Source organism: Python bivittatus, unplaced genomic scaffold, assembly GCF_059951505.1.
Source record: "Python bivittatus isolate LINGU-HERP-01145 unplaced genomic scaffold, Pbiv_v1 ctg000590_np1212, whole genome shotgun sequence".
Classification (NCBI taxonomy): Eukaryota; Metazoa; Chordata; class Lepidosauria; order Squamata; family Pythonidae; genus Python; species Python bivittatus.
In genome coordinates, this window is record NW_028277086.1 from 16,722,214 (window position 1) to 16,740,856 (window position 18,643).

The following is an 18,643-nucleotide window of genomic DNA, read 5'->3' on the forward strand; positions in this document are numbered from 1 at the left end:
ATAACTGTAGTGTGCTTGAAAGATTGTTTGGCTAGTCTGCCTTATTGACATCTAGGAATCAGTTATTCCTAAGCAATCCTACAGTCTCTGCACTACTTTTTGGAAAGAGCAGCACATCTCAAAAACCTACAAGATGAAGGCATTTTTATTAGTGTTGTTGTTGTTGTTGCTGTGCTGTTATTCTCAGTCATCTTCAAAACTCTTCTTCATAGTTCTGAAAGGCTGATCTGGAAAAAGAGAGAAAGGGAAAGAGCAGAAAATACTAAAAGAGGAGAATCTATATTTTTTGTTACTGGTTTTCTCTCTTTTCTTTTCTCTATTGACCTTACTTTTTTTAAGCCTATAATTCTCTGCCTCACAGATAGTCTATGGTTTGAGATGCAACTTTCCCCCTCTATTCTCTGGAAGACAGTTGGGGCATCTTGTACTGCATTGGCATCCCCAGCAAAACATCTGCTTTTGATCATTTTGAAAGATGGAAGTGGGGGTGGGAAGCCTCCCCAAACATATTCCCAGTCGAAAGAAAGAAAGAAAGAAAGAAAGAAAGAAAGAAAGAAAGAAAGAAAGAAAGAAAGAAAGAGAGAGAGAGAGAAAGAGAGAGAGAGAAAGAAAGAAAGAAAGAAAGAAAGAAAGAAAGAAAGAAAGAAAGAAAGAAAGAAAGAAAGAAAGAAAGAAAGAAAGAAAGAAAGAAAGAAAGGCAGGCAGGCACTGGAGGGCCCTTATGGGAATACAGGTTGCCCCACCCTGCTCTACATGTATCACGTATAAACTGAATTCAGGAATTGAAGCTTCAAACTGAAAATTCATGCCACTGATCCTGAATAAGATTTTAAGCTCCATAGGCTTTCAGGACATGTTTCCATTTATCCTTCTAATAGGAAAAGCGATGACATGATCTGTTGAATGTTACAAGTTCCTATATCATCAGAAAGATAGGAAACAACTAGAGAAGGGAATGCAGATTAGCACTTTTTATCTTAAGGTGACAGTTGAAACATAATTATTAGAGTTTAAATGCCAGTAGTTAATCATTATGTTGTTAAGTACTGCATTAGACTAATGATCTTAGACCTTGCTCATGAAACCATTAATTCATTTCCCGGAATAACATTGTATATTTCAAATCTGAATACAGGTGAGCTTAATATTTCCCAAATTTTCTTAGTTGCTTAGATACTGAATTTTTGCTACTTCTGAAGAATGATATTAAACCTGGGCTTATGTTTCTTTATAACTAAAGCATATTTGACTTTCATAGTGAAATTTCATTTAGCGAAGAGACACATATGCATTTGCCAATTAATAAGCTAAGTCAATTTCCAAGGAACCATTTGCTGAATCAGTCCCATGCATCTTTCTAACATAATTTTGCCTTAAGCAATACAGCAAAAATACTTGTCTTCACAGAATAGTTACCATTAGTAATGTTTTTTTTTTTCTCCTAATTTTGGTGTTTGTTTCTTGGTGGGAGTAGGAGGAAGGACAAAATTGCTATTCAGTCCTGCCCAATTTACTAATTCATAATGTCTACTGTACAAAAAACAAGACACTCAGTTTCAGCTTCAGTAAACAAAGTTCAAGAGGCCAACTTGCACATTAAAGACTAACTGCACTGAAAAATATTATAATAATTCGATATAAACCCATGGGTTTTCAAAAAAAAGATAGTGTAGAGAGTATTTTAAAATCACAATGTAATCTTTGGGTGATTTAATTTAGAAAACAAGTTAACTCAGATTGGTCTGCAATCTGGGGATTTTCCTGGATTTACAGCTCCTGCTTGAAGAGCAGCTGGCAACTATGGCTAGTACAGCCTTTGCACACATACATCTTGTGTGCCAGTTGTCTCCATTCTTAGTTTGGGAGATTCTGCTCACACTCACTCTTGCAGAGAGCTGCAGCTGTTCCAGAATGCAACAGCACAGGCAGGAAGGGGTGCATCATGGTACACCCATGTAACACCACTACTGTGTGGTGGCTCCCAGTAGGCTTCTGGATGTAATTCAAGATGCTGTTCATCAGCTTTAAAGCCCTGCATGGGACTTTCTATTCCTGATGGCTTTTGCCCATCCCACTAGTTCTGGCAGAGTGGGCATGCTCCAAGTCCCCTTGGTGAACTATGCTGCCTGTTGAGGCTTCAGAAGCGTGTGTTCTCTGTCTTGGTGTCTGCCTTATTCCATAGCCATCCCCCAGAGATATGGATGGCCTTGATTCTGCTGGCCTTCAGGAAAGCAGTGAAAATCTGTTTATGAAGCCAGCATGATGTTGTTGATTGATGAACGCAAATTCTATCCAAGGCCTTAATGTTGTTTTTTGTTTGTCTCAAATGTTTTTTTGTTTTGCTTTATTCTAATTATATTGTGCTTTTTAAAAGTCTTGTTCACCACCCAGAGTTCCTTCAGGTAGATGGGCGGCCATATAAGTTTGTTTAATAAATAAATATATGATGATATTTTCATATCCCACTTACACAGGATGTAGAGGAAATTGATAGTGAGAAATTTGCAGTGAAACTATGCTATGGCTAAAATCAAAGCATCCTGCCTTGGTAAATTGATGCTAGGTAACAAACAGTGATGGAGACTTCTTTTTCTTATGCTACTTTGGGCCTCTTAGGAATATCTGGCTGGCCACTCAGGAAAACAGGGCTTGATGTAGATAGGCCTTTGGTCTGAACTAGCAGAATGCTTACACTATTATGTCAGAGTGCATAACATTCCCAGTTTTAAATTTGACATACTGGATGAACAAAAAGGATTTCTTTCTGCAGTGGATTTTCTTTCTTTTTTTGCCTACAAGACCATCTTTACTCCTGGTGACTACATGGACAAATCCATTCAAAATCCTAGGTTACGTCTTTGGAAGTGGTTTGCCATTGCCTCGTTATTAAGGCTGAGAGAGAGTGACAGGCCCAAGGTTACCTAGGTGGTTTCCATACCTAAGGCAGGACTAAAACTCAGATTTTTCTGCTCCTAGTCCAGTACCTTAAATCACCAGATGATGGAAATTGGTTACTACTACTACTACTACTACTACTACTACTACTACTACTACTAATTATTATTATTATTATTATTATTATTATTATTATTATTATTATTATTTACTTACATGCATATCTCACCTTTTCTCCAATGTCAAGTTGGTGTAACCTTAATTTTATGCTCAAACATACCACATGAAATAAGGAAGCTAGTGTGGGTGCTTAAGAAGTCAGATGAAGACCTAGGAGATCAGGGTTCAAAGCTGTCTTAGACACGAAAACAAACCTAGTGGTTTTGGGCTGATCGTTTTATCTCAGTACAACCTGCCTCACCAAGTTGTTCTGAGAAAAATTGGAGGAAGATGATACACTTGCCTCCTTGAAGTCTTGAAAAAAAATACAGGCTATAAATTGAAACATTAAATAATAAAATAAACATAGTTGGATAGACAGAAAATGGGTGGCCCATAAAATAATGCATTGTTTGTTTGTTTGTAATGAATTGAAAAATGAATTGAAATTTTCTTTCAAATATATGACTTGGGAAAATTTTTTTAAAATCCATGAATGGTTTGCCTTTAAAAAATAGATTTCTAATGTTAGTGGTCATTTAAATATATATGTCTGGATCTTATTTTGCCTCAGAAATTTAAATAAGTACTTACTTTATAGGATTTTTACTTTAAACACTATTTATTATACTTTATTCAAGAAATATTTCTTGTATGGGGTAAAAGAAATGGTTAGCTCAAGACAATCTTATGTAGAGACAGTGAAACCAATGAGATTTAAGTTAGTCAACCAGACTTAGGTAAGTTTCATTAACTTCAGTTAGCCGTTTCAAATTATGACAATCTAAATCCAATGTATTAACTGTTCAGACTTAGATATTTGTGAATAGGCTTCTAGATGTTTATTCTTTGCAAAATATTTAATGCTATAGTAATTCAGGTGATTAGCTGAGATTAAATCATGGAAAAATGGAAGTGTAAAGACACAATCGATTGCAATTGTCATATAAATAGAAATTAAATGGCTATGACTCTGTGGATTAAAATGCTATTATTCTTATGTGATAAAGTCATAGAAGCATTAATTTTTGACTTGCAGTATTAAATTCCAAATGTCAGGTATCTGGTGCATATTTCTTTAGATTTGTGGATAACTAATTATTACTTGTTTATGCTCGCTTTGGACTGGCAACCAATATGGACATCATTGTGGGGCAAACCCCAAAGGACCTGAAATGCCACTCTGTGCTACTCAGGGTGATACAGGGATCTCTGCTGGGGGAGGCAGGTCAAGATGGCAGCCATGACCATGTGATTGAAGCTCCATCCCTTTTTTACTTGTGTCATGTCCACATTAAAAAGGGGTGAAACTTTGATTGTGCCACCTTGACATTTTTGACTCCCATTCCACTCTGCAGATACCCTTGGTGTGGAGGCAGTACAGTTTTGGTTCCAGCAGCAATCCTAGAAGAAATTGTTTTCTCCAAGCACACGCAATAAGCTCAAGGATTACAAGGAACTTGAAGCAGCCATGCTGAATTTTTCAGACAACACAGAACCTTGATGATTCAAGATCCAGGTGTAGAAATGTAGCTTAACAAAGCCTCCCTCCAAATGGTTCAAACATTCCTAACATTTATGCATTCCTAGTCATACTTTAGAGAGCCAGTTTAGTGTAGTTAAGGTACCAGATTAGAAACCAGGAGAGCGTGAGTTCTAGTCCCACCTTAGGCACAAAGCCAGCTGGGTGACCTTGTGCCAGTCACTCTCTCTCAGCCCTAGGAAGCAGGCAATCCCAAACCACTTCTAAAATGTTGCCAGAAAACTGCAGGGACTAGTCAAAAACTAACTTGAAGGCAATACTAATAATAACAATGACTTTACTTACCAAGGAGCATAAGTAAATGTGGAATGTTACAAGTACACCAGACAGATGAAGAAGAAAAAAGGGCAGGCCTTAAGAACAAATGCATATAAAGCCAGAATTGAGAAGACAGCAACAGACAGCAAATGCTGCCTCTGCAAACAAGCCAAAGAAACAGTGGACCACCTAGTTAGCTGCTGCAAGAAGATCACATAGACCGACTATAAACAACGGCATGACAAAGTAGCAACAATGGTGCATTGGAATGTCTACGAGAAATACCATTTGCCTGCAAGCAAGAACTGGTGGGACCACAAAACAGACAAAATAATAGAAAATAAAGAAGCTAAAATGCTCTGGGACTTTAGAATTCAAACAGACAAGCACCTGCCACATAACACCCCAGACTTAACAATTGTTGATAAGAAAGACAAAAAAGTCTGGATAGTGGACATTGCAATACCTGGAGACAGCAGAAGAGAAGAGAAAGAACTGGAGAAAATCACTAAATATAAAGACCTGCAAATAGAAGTAGAATGACTGTGGCAAGTAATAGGTACCTTGGGGGCAATCCCAAAACATCTGGAGCACCACTTGAAGACCATCAGCATTGACAAAAATCACCATCAGTCAATTGCAAAAGGCAGCTTTATACTAGGAACAGCTTACATCTTGCAACAATACCTTTAACACCATCAAACAGCAACATCTGCCTATCCTAGGTCCTTGGGAAGAACTCGATAGGTGGATAAAAATGCCAAGTCCAGTCTAAACAACTGGCTGACTGTGCGATCAACCATAGTAACAATCCTCACACTTTAGCTAAATTCTTTCAAGGTCACATTCAATAAAAATACGAATAAAATACAAATTGAAGTGAATCAAACTGAAATGCTGCATAAAGGGGTGTAAATATAGCAACTGAACACTATCATCATAGAAGTGAATTTGAGAAATAGCACTGTCGAGTGGTTAAATGTATGCATTCAAAGATGTTCAGAAACACATGGACATCTGAGACATTCTATAGTAATATCTGCCATGGTTTTAGAATAGTGACAAAATAAAGGAACAAACTCTGCTCATCATTATTATTTGGAAAATTTAATTGGAGTAGGATTTTGAATGACAGAGAAAACAAGAATAATTGTATTGAAATAGCATATGTAACAATTTTCTGGGCATGCAGTCTTTGATTATATTTTATGTCTCTTCGTGTGTTTCTCCAACTTAGATTCCAGACAGAACTCAATTACGATGTTCTTGAAGTACATGATGGACCAAATCTTCTGTCACCACTCCTTGGCTCTTACAATGGTACACAAGTCCCTCAATTTTTGTTCAGTAGCAGCAATTTCATTTATCTCCTGTTTACAACAGATAACAGTCGATCTAATAATGGATTCAAAATCCACTATGAAAGTAAGTATTTTTTTTCTCCATATTTTTTGGAATCCAAGAGTGAAATACTGTTGTTCATAAATATCCTTCAAGGTCTTGGCTACCATATCTTCACCAGTGTTTACAGGCTGTGGTCAGGAGACCTAAGCACACCAGTGAGGCTTTGACTGTGTTACCAATTTATTTATTAACTCACAAGGATGAAAGTTTGTTTCTTGCCCCATGTACAGCTACGCTGACTCTTCTACCCCTTAAGATAGATGCTGAGTTCCTGGCTTGGTGTATGTATTACTTGCTGTATGTATTACTTGCTCTGAGAAGTAATGATATGGGTTTCCAATTGCAGTGTCTTGGTTAGCAGCATTTCCTACAAACATTGCTAATTCAGATATCTGAGTTGCAGAAATGGACTGAATCACCATTCCAATATTTATGTGAGATGGAAAAGAATGAATGCACAAACTACAGCCTATAAGCAAAAGAGATCTGGAGAAGGTTTAGTAGAGTGGAGTGGTAGGTCAATACATTGGCTGTCTCTGTGAACATAGCAGCCAAGATTGTAACGGAATAAACTCTCACATTTCCCTCCACTGATGACTAGGGTAAGAAGTAGGAAATAATTAAAGCTTTCAGAGCATGGAAGTGAAGGAATTGAAAGGCTGGAAGTTATTATGAACATCTCTACTTCAGGGCAGTCAGGAAGGTAATACTGTCACACTGTCAAAACCACTTTATTCTCTTAATTTTTTTAAAAAAATATTGATATTCTATCGGAAGAATTGGAAAGTTCCTGCTCAGTCCTTAGTGACTTCCACGGTCCTTAGAATTAACTATCACTATGATAATAATGTCTCTCATTTTTTAATGCATTCCTTCCTATCAAAATCTTCCTAAAACTTACTATCTATAGTAATGTGCCTCATCCGTTAATTTAAAATGTATTCCCTCCCTCCCTCCCTCCCTCCCTCCCTCCCTTCATTTCTTTCCTGAACTTCAGGTGTAATGGTTAATACCTACTCTTGTTTGGACCCTGGTATACCTGTACATGGCCATCGTTATGGGCATGATTTTTCCATTGGATCAACTGTATCGTTTGGGTGTGACCCAGGTTATAGACTGAATCATGAGGAACCTTTGCTTTGTGAAAAGAACCACTGGTGGAGCCATCCACTCCCTACTTGTGATGGTATGAATATTCAGCTTTATCCATGTTAATAATAAAGACTAATTCATTATATTTACTGAAAAAACAATAGTAATTCTTCCTGTCTAAACTTGATTTTTAGGGGGTGAGGGGTGTGTGTACATATACTGAATATTACAGACTCTCTACCAAAATCTTGTAATTACATCTGGGATGAGAGACATAGGCTACATAATCTGCCAGCTGAGAAAAAGATATTTAGAAACCAATTGCACATCTCTTTCCATTCTGAACAATTATTAAGAAATGGTATAAGAAACATTACTTTTTAATGATTTTCTTAATATGGTAGCACAGTATTTTCCTCTGTGGGAATGAATAACAGTCATTCTTGCAGATAGGAGTAATTAAGATAATAGTACAACATATGATGTTATACGTCTTGCAACTCCAGGATCCCAAAGCCTTGGACAAGGGCCCCAGAGCTTCTTCAAAAAAACTCTAGTTTTTTGGCTTTCCTGTAGTCAATCCAGGCTGTGCTCAGATTGGTCTGTCTAGACCTTGAGTCTTGGGCAACTGCTCTATCTATGAGCAACTGTGTTTTGTGCCTGTAGTGTTGTTCCCAATGCCCTTTTTAGCTGTGCTCATGTACTGGCCCATATAGTCCTATAGCTTGGTGGCTATGATGCCTGATAGGACTTTCCATGTTGTGGGGAGGCAGGTTACTGGCCGGTAGTTGGACAGTGCTGTTCTTTTGTAGAGATCTTTCATGATGAGCACTGTCCTTTATTGTGTTAGCCAGTTTGAGTGGGAGCCTGCTGTTAACAGCTGGTTTATCTGTGCTTATGCACTGCTGTTAGTTTCTTTAGCTAGTATGTGTGGATCATGTTCAGGCCAGGTGCTATCAAGCTCTTCATGTTCTTGACTGCTGTTGGATGTCTGCTATTGTGATGGTGACTGGTTCCTGTTCTGGGAGATTGTTGTGGTCTGCTTTCAGGTCCTGCAGCCACTTTGCACTGGTGTTATGTGTCTTCTCTTTCTCCCATATGTTCTTCCAGGATTGTTCTGTTTCTGGTATTGGTGGCTCTGCTATTACTGTGTTCTTGCACTGCAGTTGGGAGTACACCTTGGATGGTTCTTTGGGGAACAGGGCATTTATCTTCTTAGCCTCTTCTTCTCTATTGTATCTCCTTAGCTTGACAACCAGTCCTGTGAGCCTTTGTTTAGCAGTCTCTAGGGCTTCAGATGGAGTCAGTCCCTTGTATTTTTTCAGTAGCCAAGTCTTATCCTTAATCTCTGCACCCCTTTGTAGTTCCACCAGTTTACTAACTTCTCGAGTTGCCTTCATTTTAGCCTCCAACCTAATTTTCCAGGGCGGTACTGGAACTGCTGTTATTCTTGATTTGTATAGCCAAGCATCTCCAGGATTGCAGAGGCTATAGCATATGCCAGTTCATTGGTTTGAGTTATGGTGGTAGTAGGGATTGTTGTGAGGGCTCTACTGGCACCCTCTAACATACTATCTGATGGTACTTCTCCACTGAGCCTTGACAATCAGTCTCAAGGGTTGACTGTAGCTAGTTTATCCATGATCTTAAGCCTCATATCAGCTGCTGTGCTCTGTAATGGAGGAGGTGGCGGTGACATTCCAGCTTCAGGTGTTGGCTGCACATCCAGTTGTTCTTCAGGGTCTTCTTGAGCCTGGGATGTAATGTGTAATTGGTCTATCTCAAGTTGTGAGAGCAGCTTCCTCTTCACTGTGTTGAAACATTGGGTAACTACCTGTTTCTCAGTTAGTGTGAATATAGGTTTTCTGTCCATCCATAGTTTCCTCATGCATTTCATATATCCCTTCTCATTAGGTCTACTGTTATAGTAGCATTCCATCAATTCCAGGTTCTCTTGTCTCATCCATTTGTTTGTTCCAGTTGTCCACTTATTGTCAGATTGTCCTGGTTCCCCAAGATCTGACATGGATCTTGTTAATCTGGGCAATGTCTGAGCTGGCATGACTATCTTAGTTTGTGTCACTCTCATATTTGAGGTAGGCAGGTGAAGCATTAGGGAGTCTTTGCCCAAGGAACAAGGAGTATACATACACACAAACACATGTATACATACATACATACGTACACAGTCTCTACTTACAAGCAGGTGGCAGAACCTGGTTGAACTTGTTTTGGTTTGCAGGCTAAATAAAGTCATACCTAAACTCGTATAATCTAAGGACTCAGCTGAGGATCAGGTCAAATAGTTAAAGGATCTAAACAATCTCAAGCCATCTAATTCCAGCCCCTTCCTACACACCAAGCCTCCAATTTCACTCCTTTCTTTGCAGAGGGATCAGCAAGGGACTTCTGAACAATGGATTCTGAGCAATTAAGATTACTTTCCTATTGTAACCAACTGAGCCTGAAATAGTATAAGAATAAGGTGGACTAGTGGAGGTTGTTCATCAGCCCTTCTGTGCTCTGTTTTTTTGTAACTTGAAAAGGGACATTGTAAGAATGTTCTGAAACTTCTGTAGATAAAGCTTCACAGAGGACAGATGGGAATATCTTCCCTGGATAGTAGACACACACACACACACACACACATATACATACATACATACATACATACATACATACATACATATATATATAATGCTACAAGGCACTAAATATTTACTATCTAAAAACAAACACTATTAAGAAGCTGTCTGTGAAGAGTATTCTCTACTGTGCAATAACAGTACATATTGTGACAAATGTCTTTCTCAAGTGGCTGAACTAGCATGCAGTTCATTATGTAAATGAGATTTTCTTTCTTTCTTTTTTCCTTCTAGAACAATGGGACTTGTCCACTGAGTAAACAACTGCTCCCAATTTGTAATTCTGTATCTTTCACATTGAAATTGGGCTGGCTTAATTTAAAGAGAAAGAGAAACTATACCTATAAATGAACTAACTTCTATCCCTCAAAAAGCATCATAAAGCATTGCCAGTCCTTGTAACAGCAGAAAAATATGCTGGGCCTTATTTTGTGTTAGCAACAAGACCAGTATAAGTCTTGTTAAGTATACTTGTTGTTATCCTTACAATTTTAATGTAGGACAACTCAAAGAAAATTGAATTGAAAATTGAAAATCAACTGATTGATTCCCTGGCTTCATTTTCCCTCTGACTGAACACCACCTTTCAGTGAGGGAAACAACCACCAATCACTCTTCTTAATGTGTGACAGGATGGGGCTGGGCAAGTGTAAGCTTGCAAAAGCTTACCTGTCAAGTTAAACTGCAAGTTTAACTACCTGTCAAGTTGTTCAGCCATCAGCTCCCAGGCATATGGTTTGATTTCCCCTGCCCCTCAAAAAGTTATAAGGTATTCAGATGGATGAATGGATGGATAATGATTTATTCAATGGCTTAGTATTACAGTAATAAAACTAATCAGTGATATAGGAGAAAGGACTATAGGAGAATGTTGGTTGGAACTGTCTTTGCTTGAACATTTCTCTGTTATGCTTTTATGTGTATTTAACAGTTCCTGTTAAATTGAACATATACATTATTTCTTTCCTGTAAAGGAAACATTATTTTTCACTAAGAATTCTTTGAAATCAACCAATGTTATTAGCAAGTCATAATAATTACTACCAGAGCTTCTTAATGATTAATTCATTGTGTTCCTTTGTGAGCACTTTGTGTAAACGTTGGTTGCACTTTGTGTAAGTGTTAGAGATTATTGTATTGTTTCCCTAAGGCCCTCCCAGATACATGCACTGTTTAAGTAGTGATATTAGATGTTCTAGTTGCTCTTTGGCAAACTTATAATGACTGCCTATACTGATGTCCTTATATTCTCCTCCTTACATCCTGTCCTTGCATTTTCAGCTCTTTGTGGAGGAGATGTTAGAGGACCCAGTGGAACTATTCTATCTCCTGGTTACCCTGAACTGTATCCAAATTCATTGAATTGCACATGGACTGTGGATGTAACACATGGAAAAGGTACATAATTTACTTATATTTCATTTAAATGTGCTTCATATTATGCACCCTAAATGTTATGCTTAAATGTTATCATTTGAACTATCAAGCAACATTTTTTTTAAACAGATAAACTAAATAATAAACTAAACAGTTTAGCTTATTATTTTAGGCACAGATTTAGCATTAACATTTCACTTTTGTACATTTGTCAATGAGGAATAGTGGCTTTTTATCCTTCCTCTTAGCTACCTTCAAAATGCAGATGAATATCTAGAAATCCAAAAATATGATTTTGATAAAGATAAGAGACAAAGAGATGAAGACCCTGAGGGCAACGGTGAAATAAATCTTGTTTAATTTTCTGAGCCCATGTTTGGAATGAAATGTATGAGTTTAATCAGTGATATAATTGGTTTCATGTTAACTATATGAGTCTAATTTTATTTTTCTAATAGGAGTGCAGTTTACCTTTCACACCTTTCATCTGGAAGATCATCATGACTACCTACTAATCACGGAAAATCGCAGCTTCACTCAACCACTAGCACGCCTGACTGGTTCAGAACTTCCATCTGCAATCAATGCTGGTCTCTATGGAAATTTCAGGGCTCAGTTGCGTTTTATTTCTGACTTTTCAATATCATATGAAGGATTTAATATTTCTTTCTCAGGTAGGAGAACAAAACAAGCTATTTGTTTAGGTTGAAGAAAATGCAGTATTTACTTCACAGAGAGGCACAGAGATGGGGTAGGGTGAGAAGGAAAAATCCAAATATTACCCTTTTTTTTCTGATACATAACTTTTTCTTTCTAAAAAAAATACATTTTGCAATTGCTTTTGTTGTTACTTCCATTCCACAAATCTCAATATGTCTGTTGCAGCATTTATAGTGGTGTTGAAGAAAATTGTAATAAAAAGAGTATGTTATTTAATGGGGAAATCATAGCACATCAGAGAGGTTTCAAGACCAATTTCAAGACATAGTATTCTGAATAAATTCATAAGAAAATAGATCTTGTTTTCAAGATGCATATTTTTGGGGGTCATTTTATATGTCAGACTTGTGCTCATTTATAGCAGCATCTCACAGATTCTGTGAGCATGTATGGGCATGATTATAAACTCTAGTTGAATTACTATTACTGATTTTTGCATGCATGGGGAGGGGGGAGTATCTGAAAGCTAAATTGATGTTCAGGTACACAGGTGTGGTCTGTCATAAGGTAGCAACACTTAGTTATTTTGGCTGAGTCAGATTTTAAAGGAATCTTTGCTTTTCAGATGCTAAAACCCTTTAATGGAGATGTTGTTTTGTATTTTTTTCTATCTCAGAATACAATCTGGAGCCTTGTGAGGACCCTGGGACTCCTCAATTTGGAAGCAGAATTGGAATGAACTTTGAAGTAGGAGACACTCTTACTTTCTCCTGTTCTTCTGGATACCGCTTAGAGGGAGCTTCAGAAATTATTTGCCTTGGTGGTGGCCGAAGAGTGTGGAGTGCACCTCTGCCCAGGTGTGTGGGTACGTGGTCAGCTGCTTTCATTTGCTTGTATGTGTAGTCATTGTCCATAAATTTGCAACGATACAGCATGTCTAAGCATGGTGCACACCTATGAGTTTCGATACAGTACAGTCTTTACATTTCTCATGTCTTTTCACTTTAATTTGTCAGGTTTTTCTGGTTTAGCATGAAGTCTGATGCTGAGTTTCAACACTCAACTGTTCTATATAACTTTTCCTCTGTGTTATCAACTTCCACATTAAGGATATATTTAACATGTAAAGTTTTGAAGAAGTATCAAAATATCAGCTGCCAGTTTTATCTTTGTTCCAGAAGCAAAGATGTTCCACATCTTCATTTGTATTGGAATTTCTAGCATTGTGGGAGAAGAACAATATTCGGAAATAAACAACAGTTTCAAGATCAAGCAAACCAAGCCAGACATACCAAACTATACAACAAATAATTTTTCTGTTTGAAATGAAATCTATACCTATACCTTGCAACGGATTCTAGGAAATATTCTGTCTGTCCATTCAACATATGCAGGATGCCAGATGATCCTATGCAGTTTCTTGATGTGAAGAATAAGCTAAAAGTAGACCACAGCCAAAATTATCATGTTTCAAGAAACAGATTCTTGATGAGATGGCTTAAACACCATCGCCAAATTCTAATAGAATAACTCAGTAACTGGCCTCTAATGAATCCAATCTGAAAACAGTGAGAAACATCTTAAGACTGGATTATCATTCTTATCTCCAAACATTTTTAATTTCAAAAAACATTCCAAAAGACTTTGTCAATGTTTATTGTCATGCATTTTCCATTATTCTCCCTTAGAAATATCTTACTTTCCATTGAAAATAATTTCTATTGCCACATATAATATTTGATTTTTCTTATCCCTAGAAGCCTCTGTGTATGTGTGTGTGTGTGTGTGTGTGTTTTGGCGGGGGTGGGCATCTCTGCTTTCTCACTACAGTTTTTCACCAAGAACCCCTCAAATGAGTTTCAATAAATTCAATAAAAAATAGAAATATCTGGAAACCAATTGCTTCCAAAATGAGTGACATGAAGGGTGTTAGAATTAAGTACTGTGTAAGAACTGACACAGAGGTTGGAGGTCTTGCCATAGAGGTCCTGTGATTCCGTTAACATATAATAATAATATTAAGTGAACCTCTGCTCGGTAGAGGAATTTTAATCAAATCATGCCTCACCCATGGCTGAGTAGAATCTTATACAACTTCAGTTAATTGCTTCCCCTGATTAGTTCTCTTTACAACAGTCTAAGTATGGTGCATTCATCATCCTAAAATCCAATCTAACTATTATAGTAACATAATCTTGATGTTCTGGTTCACCATTTCCCTTTACATTTTTATACATGCTCAACATAAAAGAAGAAACCATCTCTTCCTTTCACTGTCAGAGCAATATAACTTAAAAAAAAAGGAAAGAAAGAAAGAAAGAAAGAAAGAAAGAAAGAAAGAAAGAAAGAAAGAAAGAAAGAAAGAAAGGAGATTCTAATTTCTCACATTAATATCTCTCTCTTCTGAGACTCCTAAAGAACGGCTGTTGAGCAAAAGGTTTTAATGTGAATTTCCTTAATGAAACTATGTGGAAACATAGATTGAAGCTATAGAAAATCCAGCCACTCATAGAATTTGACGGGGCCATTTGGGCCATTACTGCGAAAATATAAATTAATGTGGAAATAGTTCGTCCACATTGATTCAAAAACATATTTATAACTGGTGAATAGGAAAAAGCAGCTTGTAAAATTATAATTTTCTCTAAATATTGACTTTAGGCTGAAGAACTAACAGCCATGTTTCCTGTACTTAGTTTTATGAAGCATGAAGCCTTGTGTAAATGTAAGGATTCTCACTAGTTTGCAGTATTTTAAAATAAGTCTACCACCCAAAATTAATGCTGGGATATTTATTTATTTACTTACTTACTTACTTACTTACTTACTTACTCGGTGAGAAAACTGTGCTTGTTCAGATAATTAATTTTCTGGGATTTCTGTGGATACCCGTTCTGTCAGAAACACTTGTTTTTAACTACAATTTCATCCATGTGTTCAGACAACAGTTCAATGTGATGATTACTAGAAACTTATCTAGTGATACCTCTGATATGTTATTATAGTGCTTGTTTGGAATCTTTTATAGAAGTGCAGCAGTTCCCCCTCCCTCCCCAGAATAAGGAAAGAGGGCTAAAACTTCTCACAGTGTAGTTAAGCAGATTTTAATGCATTAAACCATCAGTTGAAAGACTCACACAGCTGTTTTCAAGGGTTTCTGTAGGCTGATGTAAAGGGTAAGGAAGATGATCTTCATACACAAACTGTGTTACCAAAACAACAAGGAGCAAAACATGTTCGAAGTCCACAATAGACAGATAGTATTCAGAAGAGGCTCAGACAGATACCTCCCTTATTTAGAGGAGTGTAAGAAGGGGGAGGATGTATAGCATAATCCAATTTGCAAGATTATTGTTAGAGCCAATCTCAGTAAAAGTAGTTTTACCTTTCCCATGGAGTTGGTTTCCTAGGAGACCTAATGGGGCTGACAGGTGTGGTTAAAAAAGTCAAAATGATGTGATATATAAAAAACAGGTAGAGTTTCAATCACACCATTGCAGACACCATCTTGGCTGTTTTTTTGTTTGTTTTTTAACATACCCAGTGGATCTCATGGCTGCTTTGAAGACTAGGCCTGATTATTTGCCCATCCGAGTGTAAAGAAAGACAGCGATTCCAGCATAACCACCAGGAAAATAAGAAACAATTTTAGACAGCTATGGATTTCTCTTGAAGCAACCTTGCAAGCATTAAAAAAAAAAATGACATGACATGACATGACATGACATGACATGACATGACATGACATGACATGAAAATGCTTCAAGGGGAGATGTTTAGCTTAGGCTAACATGTTTTGGGAAGCACCATTAGGAAAGAGTGGAATACAGATTACATACATACATGCATGCATACATACATACATGCAATGCTCTGCACAGCCCTACACGTTTTTCCTGGAGCGGCCAAAATAAACAGTATCCTAATTTTAGAGATGAATGTGGGTGAGCTGGCATTCTAGATCTCTGACTTCCCAAACTTCTCATTACCTTTTATTGTATTAAAATTATTAGCATTGTTATAACCAGGTATTTTCATTAATCTCTTCTTTCTTTTAACTACAGTTCATAATGATTAATTACACTTCTCTTGCAATATAATCCCCTTATGTTTAATAAAGTATTCTCTAAAGTCATCCTTAATGTAGTTTCTGTATGAAACTGCTTTCTTTTTTTTATCCTTTTTTTTTTCCTATCAGTTTTGAAATACAACTCTTTCTTACCCATCATTATTTCTGCCATTCACCCCTGTGCTTAATTCTATTGAATCAACACTTAAGACTCTTCCTTCCTTCCTTCCTTCCTTCCTTCCTTCCTTCCTTCCTTCCTTCCTTCCTTCCTTCCTTCCTTCCTTCCTTCCTTCCTTCCTTCCTTCCTTCCTTCCTAAAATTCTGTACATCTCACCCAGGGTATTACCATTTCTGCTTTATTTCCGTTTTCAGAAATGTCCAGAAAAATAAATGGAGGGGAAAATAAAAGACAAGGGACATAATGTAAAAGAAGATGATGAAGAAGAATATGAAAATGGCCATTTTTGTCCCTTATGATTATTACTACCAGGAATTTATGTTGAACAGGCAGGACAATTATCAGATTGCAGTGGTGTTTCCTGTATGTTTTCTACTGAGTTATACATTGAATTCTGTTTTACCTACAGCTGAATGTGGAGCTTCTGCCACCACTAATGAAGGAATATTGCTGTCCCCCAATTATCCCCTCAACTATGAAAACAATCACGAATGTATTTACAGCATTCAGGTGCAAGCAGGGAAGGGGATTAATATTTCTGCCAGAACATTCCATTTAGCACAAGCAGATGTTCTTAAGGTATGTTGCAATTTGGAAGGGATGCATTTCTGAAAAGATGTGCCATTAACCAGGTTATCACATTGTAAACAAAGTCAAGTTAACCATCAGGGAAAAGTAGATTTTGCTTTGTCTTTATTTTAAATAGCTAAAACATTAAAAAATAAAGAGGATCTTTAATTACTTTATCATCATCCTGGCTGTAAAAGTGTGCATCTCTGTGTGTGTCCACCTGTGTAAGATATTAATAGCAATCTATATTGAATTTGTTTGCCTAATGGGAGCCTATACAATTTCTTCTCAAATTGCTCAGGAGGATTTATGCTGCCTTACACCTTGGGGACCCAAATATTGGATTGCCTTTTTGGTTATACACTTGTCTAACAATTAAGATTAAGGACGTAATCCTTTTACCTAGAGATTACTTTACCTAGGGAGGTTTGGGGTGTATTGAGGACCATATGTGTGACAGTTTTAAATAACAGAAGAAGTATCTCCCTTCAGAAATACACGTTGAAGATTTTAGTAGAACTTTTAAGAGGATTCTCAGTTATATTTTATGAAAGTCTTTATTAGCAAATGAGTCTTGTTTATATTTAAGGCACAAATGGTCTAAGTATCTAGGGAGATGCAGAGCATTATGCAGGAATAAAGCATGTCAAATTAAGTATCAAAGTATCACCCTTCACAGAATTACTCCATCATTTCCAATCTGTGGAAAAGAAACTTATTCTGATTGATTCTAACCAGTCTCATGAGCTGAACTTTGCATTTAATGTGCATTCTTTGTAACTAGATATAATTATATGTCCTTCTTTCATTCTTCCGGAATGCTACTATCAATATCTCTTATCATAAAAATAAATAATCAATCAATCTGGGGCAGACCATTTTTGGTCTGTGTTTAAAATACAGTGGATAATGTTGGTAAAGGATATCCTTGAAATATTGAAAAATTGAAAAATAATGCAGAAAAATAATTCTGCATTATCATGTTTGTTTTTGTTTATTTGCTTTCTTTGTTTGATATCTGAATCCTTAATGGAATTAAAACTTGCTTTGAGTTTTGAGATCAAAACAGAGGTGGGATATTAAAATGAATGTGTTAATTGGATGAGGACTGCATCCTTTTTTTAAAAAAAATAATTGCATTATTGTATGGCACCCTGACTCTTAGATTTACAGCAGAGGTGTTATATTGTTGTTCAGCTCATGCAAACTAGTTATTTAAAAAGTCAGTTTGATAAAATTTAGCAGCCAAGGCAGGGGATTAGATTTGGAAAAGACAGACCTGAGTGTATATTGATTCCAGGAAGTGACAGCAACGTTTCTGGTGCTCAACATTAGCACCTTAGTAAGTGCTAGAAGTTGAGGTACTTTAGATACACAACAAATGTCTGGCTTCCCTTCCTAATTGAAATGGGGTTCTGAAAGGGAACTACTGTTCCCTTATCCTGTTTCCAAGGAGTAGATAAACATCAGAGATGATCTTTTGCTGAGCATCTTGATCAGGGAAGCAACCAGAATTGCTGGTACACTGGTGGAGATGGATAAAGGACAGCTTAGGCCTGCAGAAGTCATGCAGGAGAGGGGGGAAAAATGGAGGGTGAAGGTCTGGGTGCCGTGATATCCAACTAGGGAAGAACTGGGCACCCTCCACTCAGGAGTATAGAGGAAGTATTGCTTTAACCCTGAGATTCTACCTTTGCTTTCTTGGGAATATGTCCATGGAATCTCATGGGTCCCTTCCCCTGAAAAGTCTCATGCATGTTGAAATTATGTTGAGAAACAGTTGTTGCCTAATT

At 37.1% G+C, this 18,643-nt stretch overlaps 1 protein-coding gene across 2 annotated transcripts in view; it reads left to right on the forward strand.

Annotated features, from left to right (window-relative positions):
* CSMD3 (CUB and Sushi multiple domains 3) overlaps positions 1-18,643 on the forward strand; it is a 623,909-nt gene that overhangs the window by 383,068 nt on the left and 222,198 nt on the right. For both annotated transcript variants that reach the window (XM_088149036.1, XM_088149037.1), the window contains 6 exons: positions 6,093-6,280; positions 7,257-7,445; positions 11,278-11,394; positions 11,832-12,047; positions 12,710-12,898; positions 16,690-16,859. In XM_088149036.1, the coding sequence (XP_088005162.1) occupies positions 6,093-6,280; positions 7,257-7,445; positions 11,278-11,394; positions 11,832-12,047; positions 12,710-12,898; positions 16,690-16,859 (1,069 nt within the window). The remainder of the gene's footprint in view (positions 1-6,092; positions 6,281-7,256; positions 7,446-11,277; positions 11,395-11,831; positions 12,048-12,709; positions 12,899-16,689; positions 16,860-18,643) is intronic.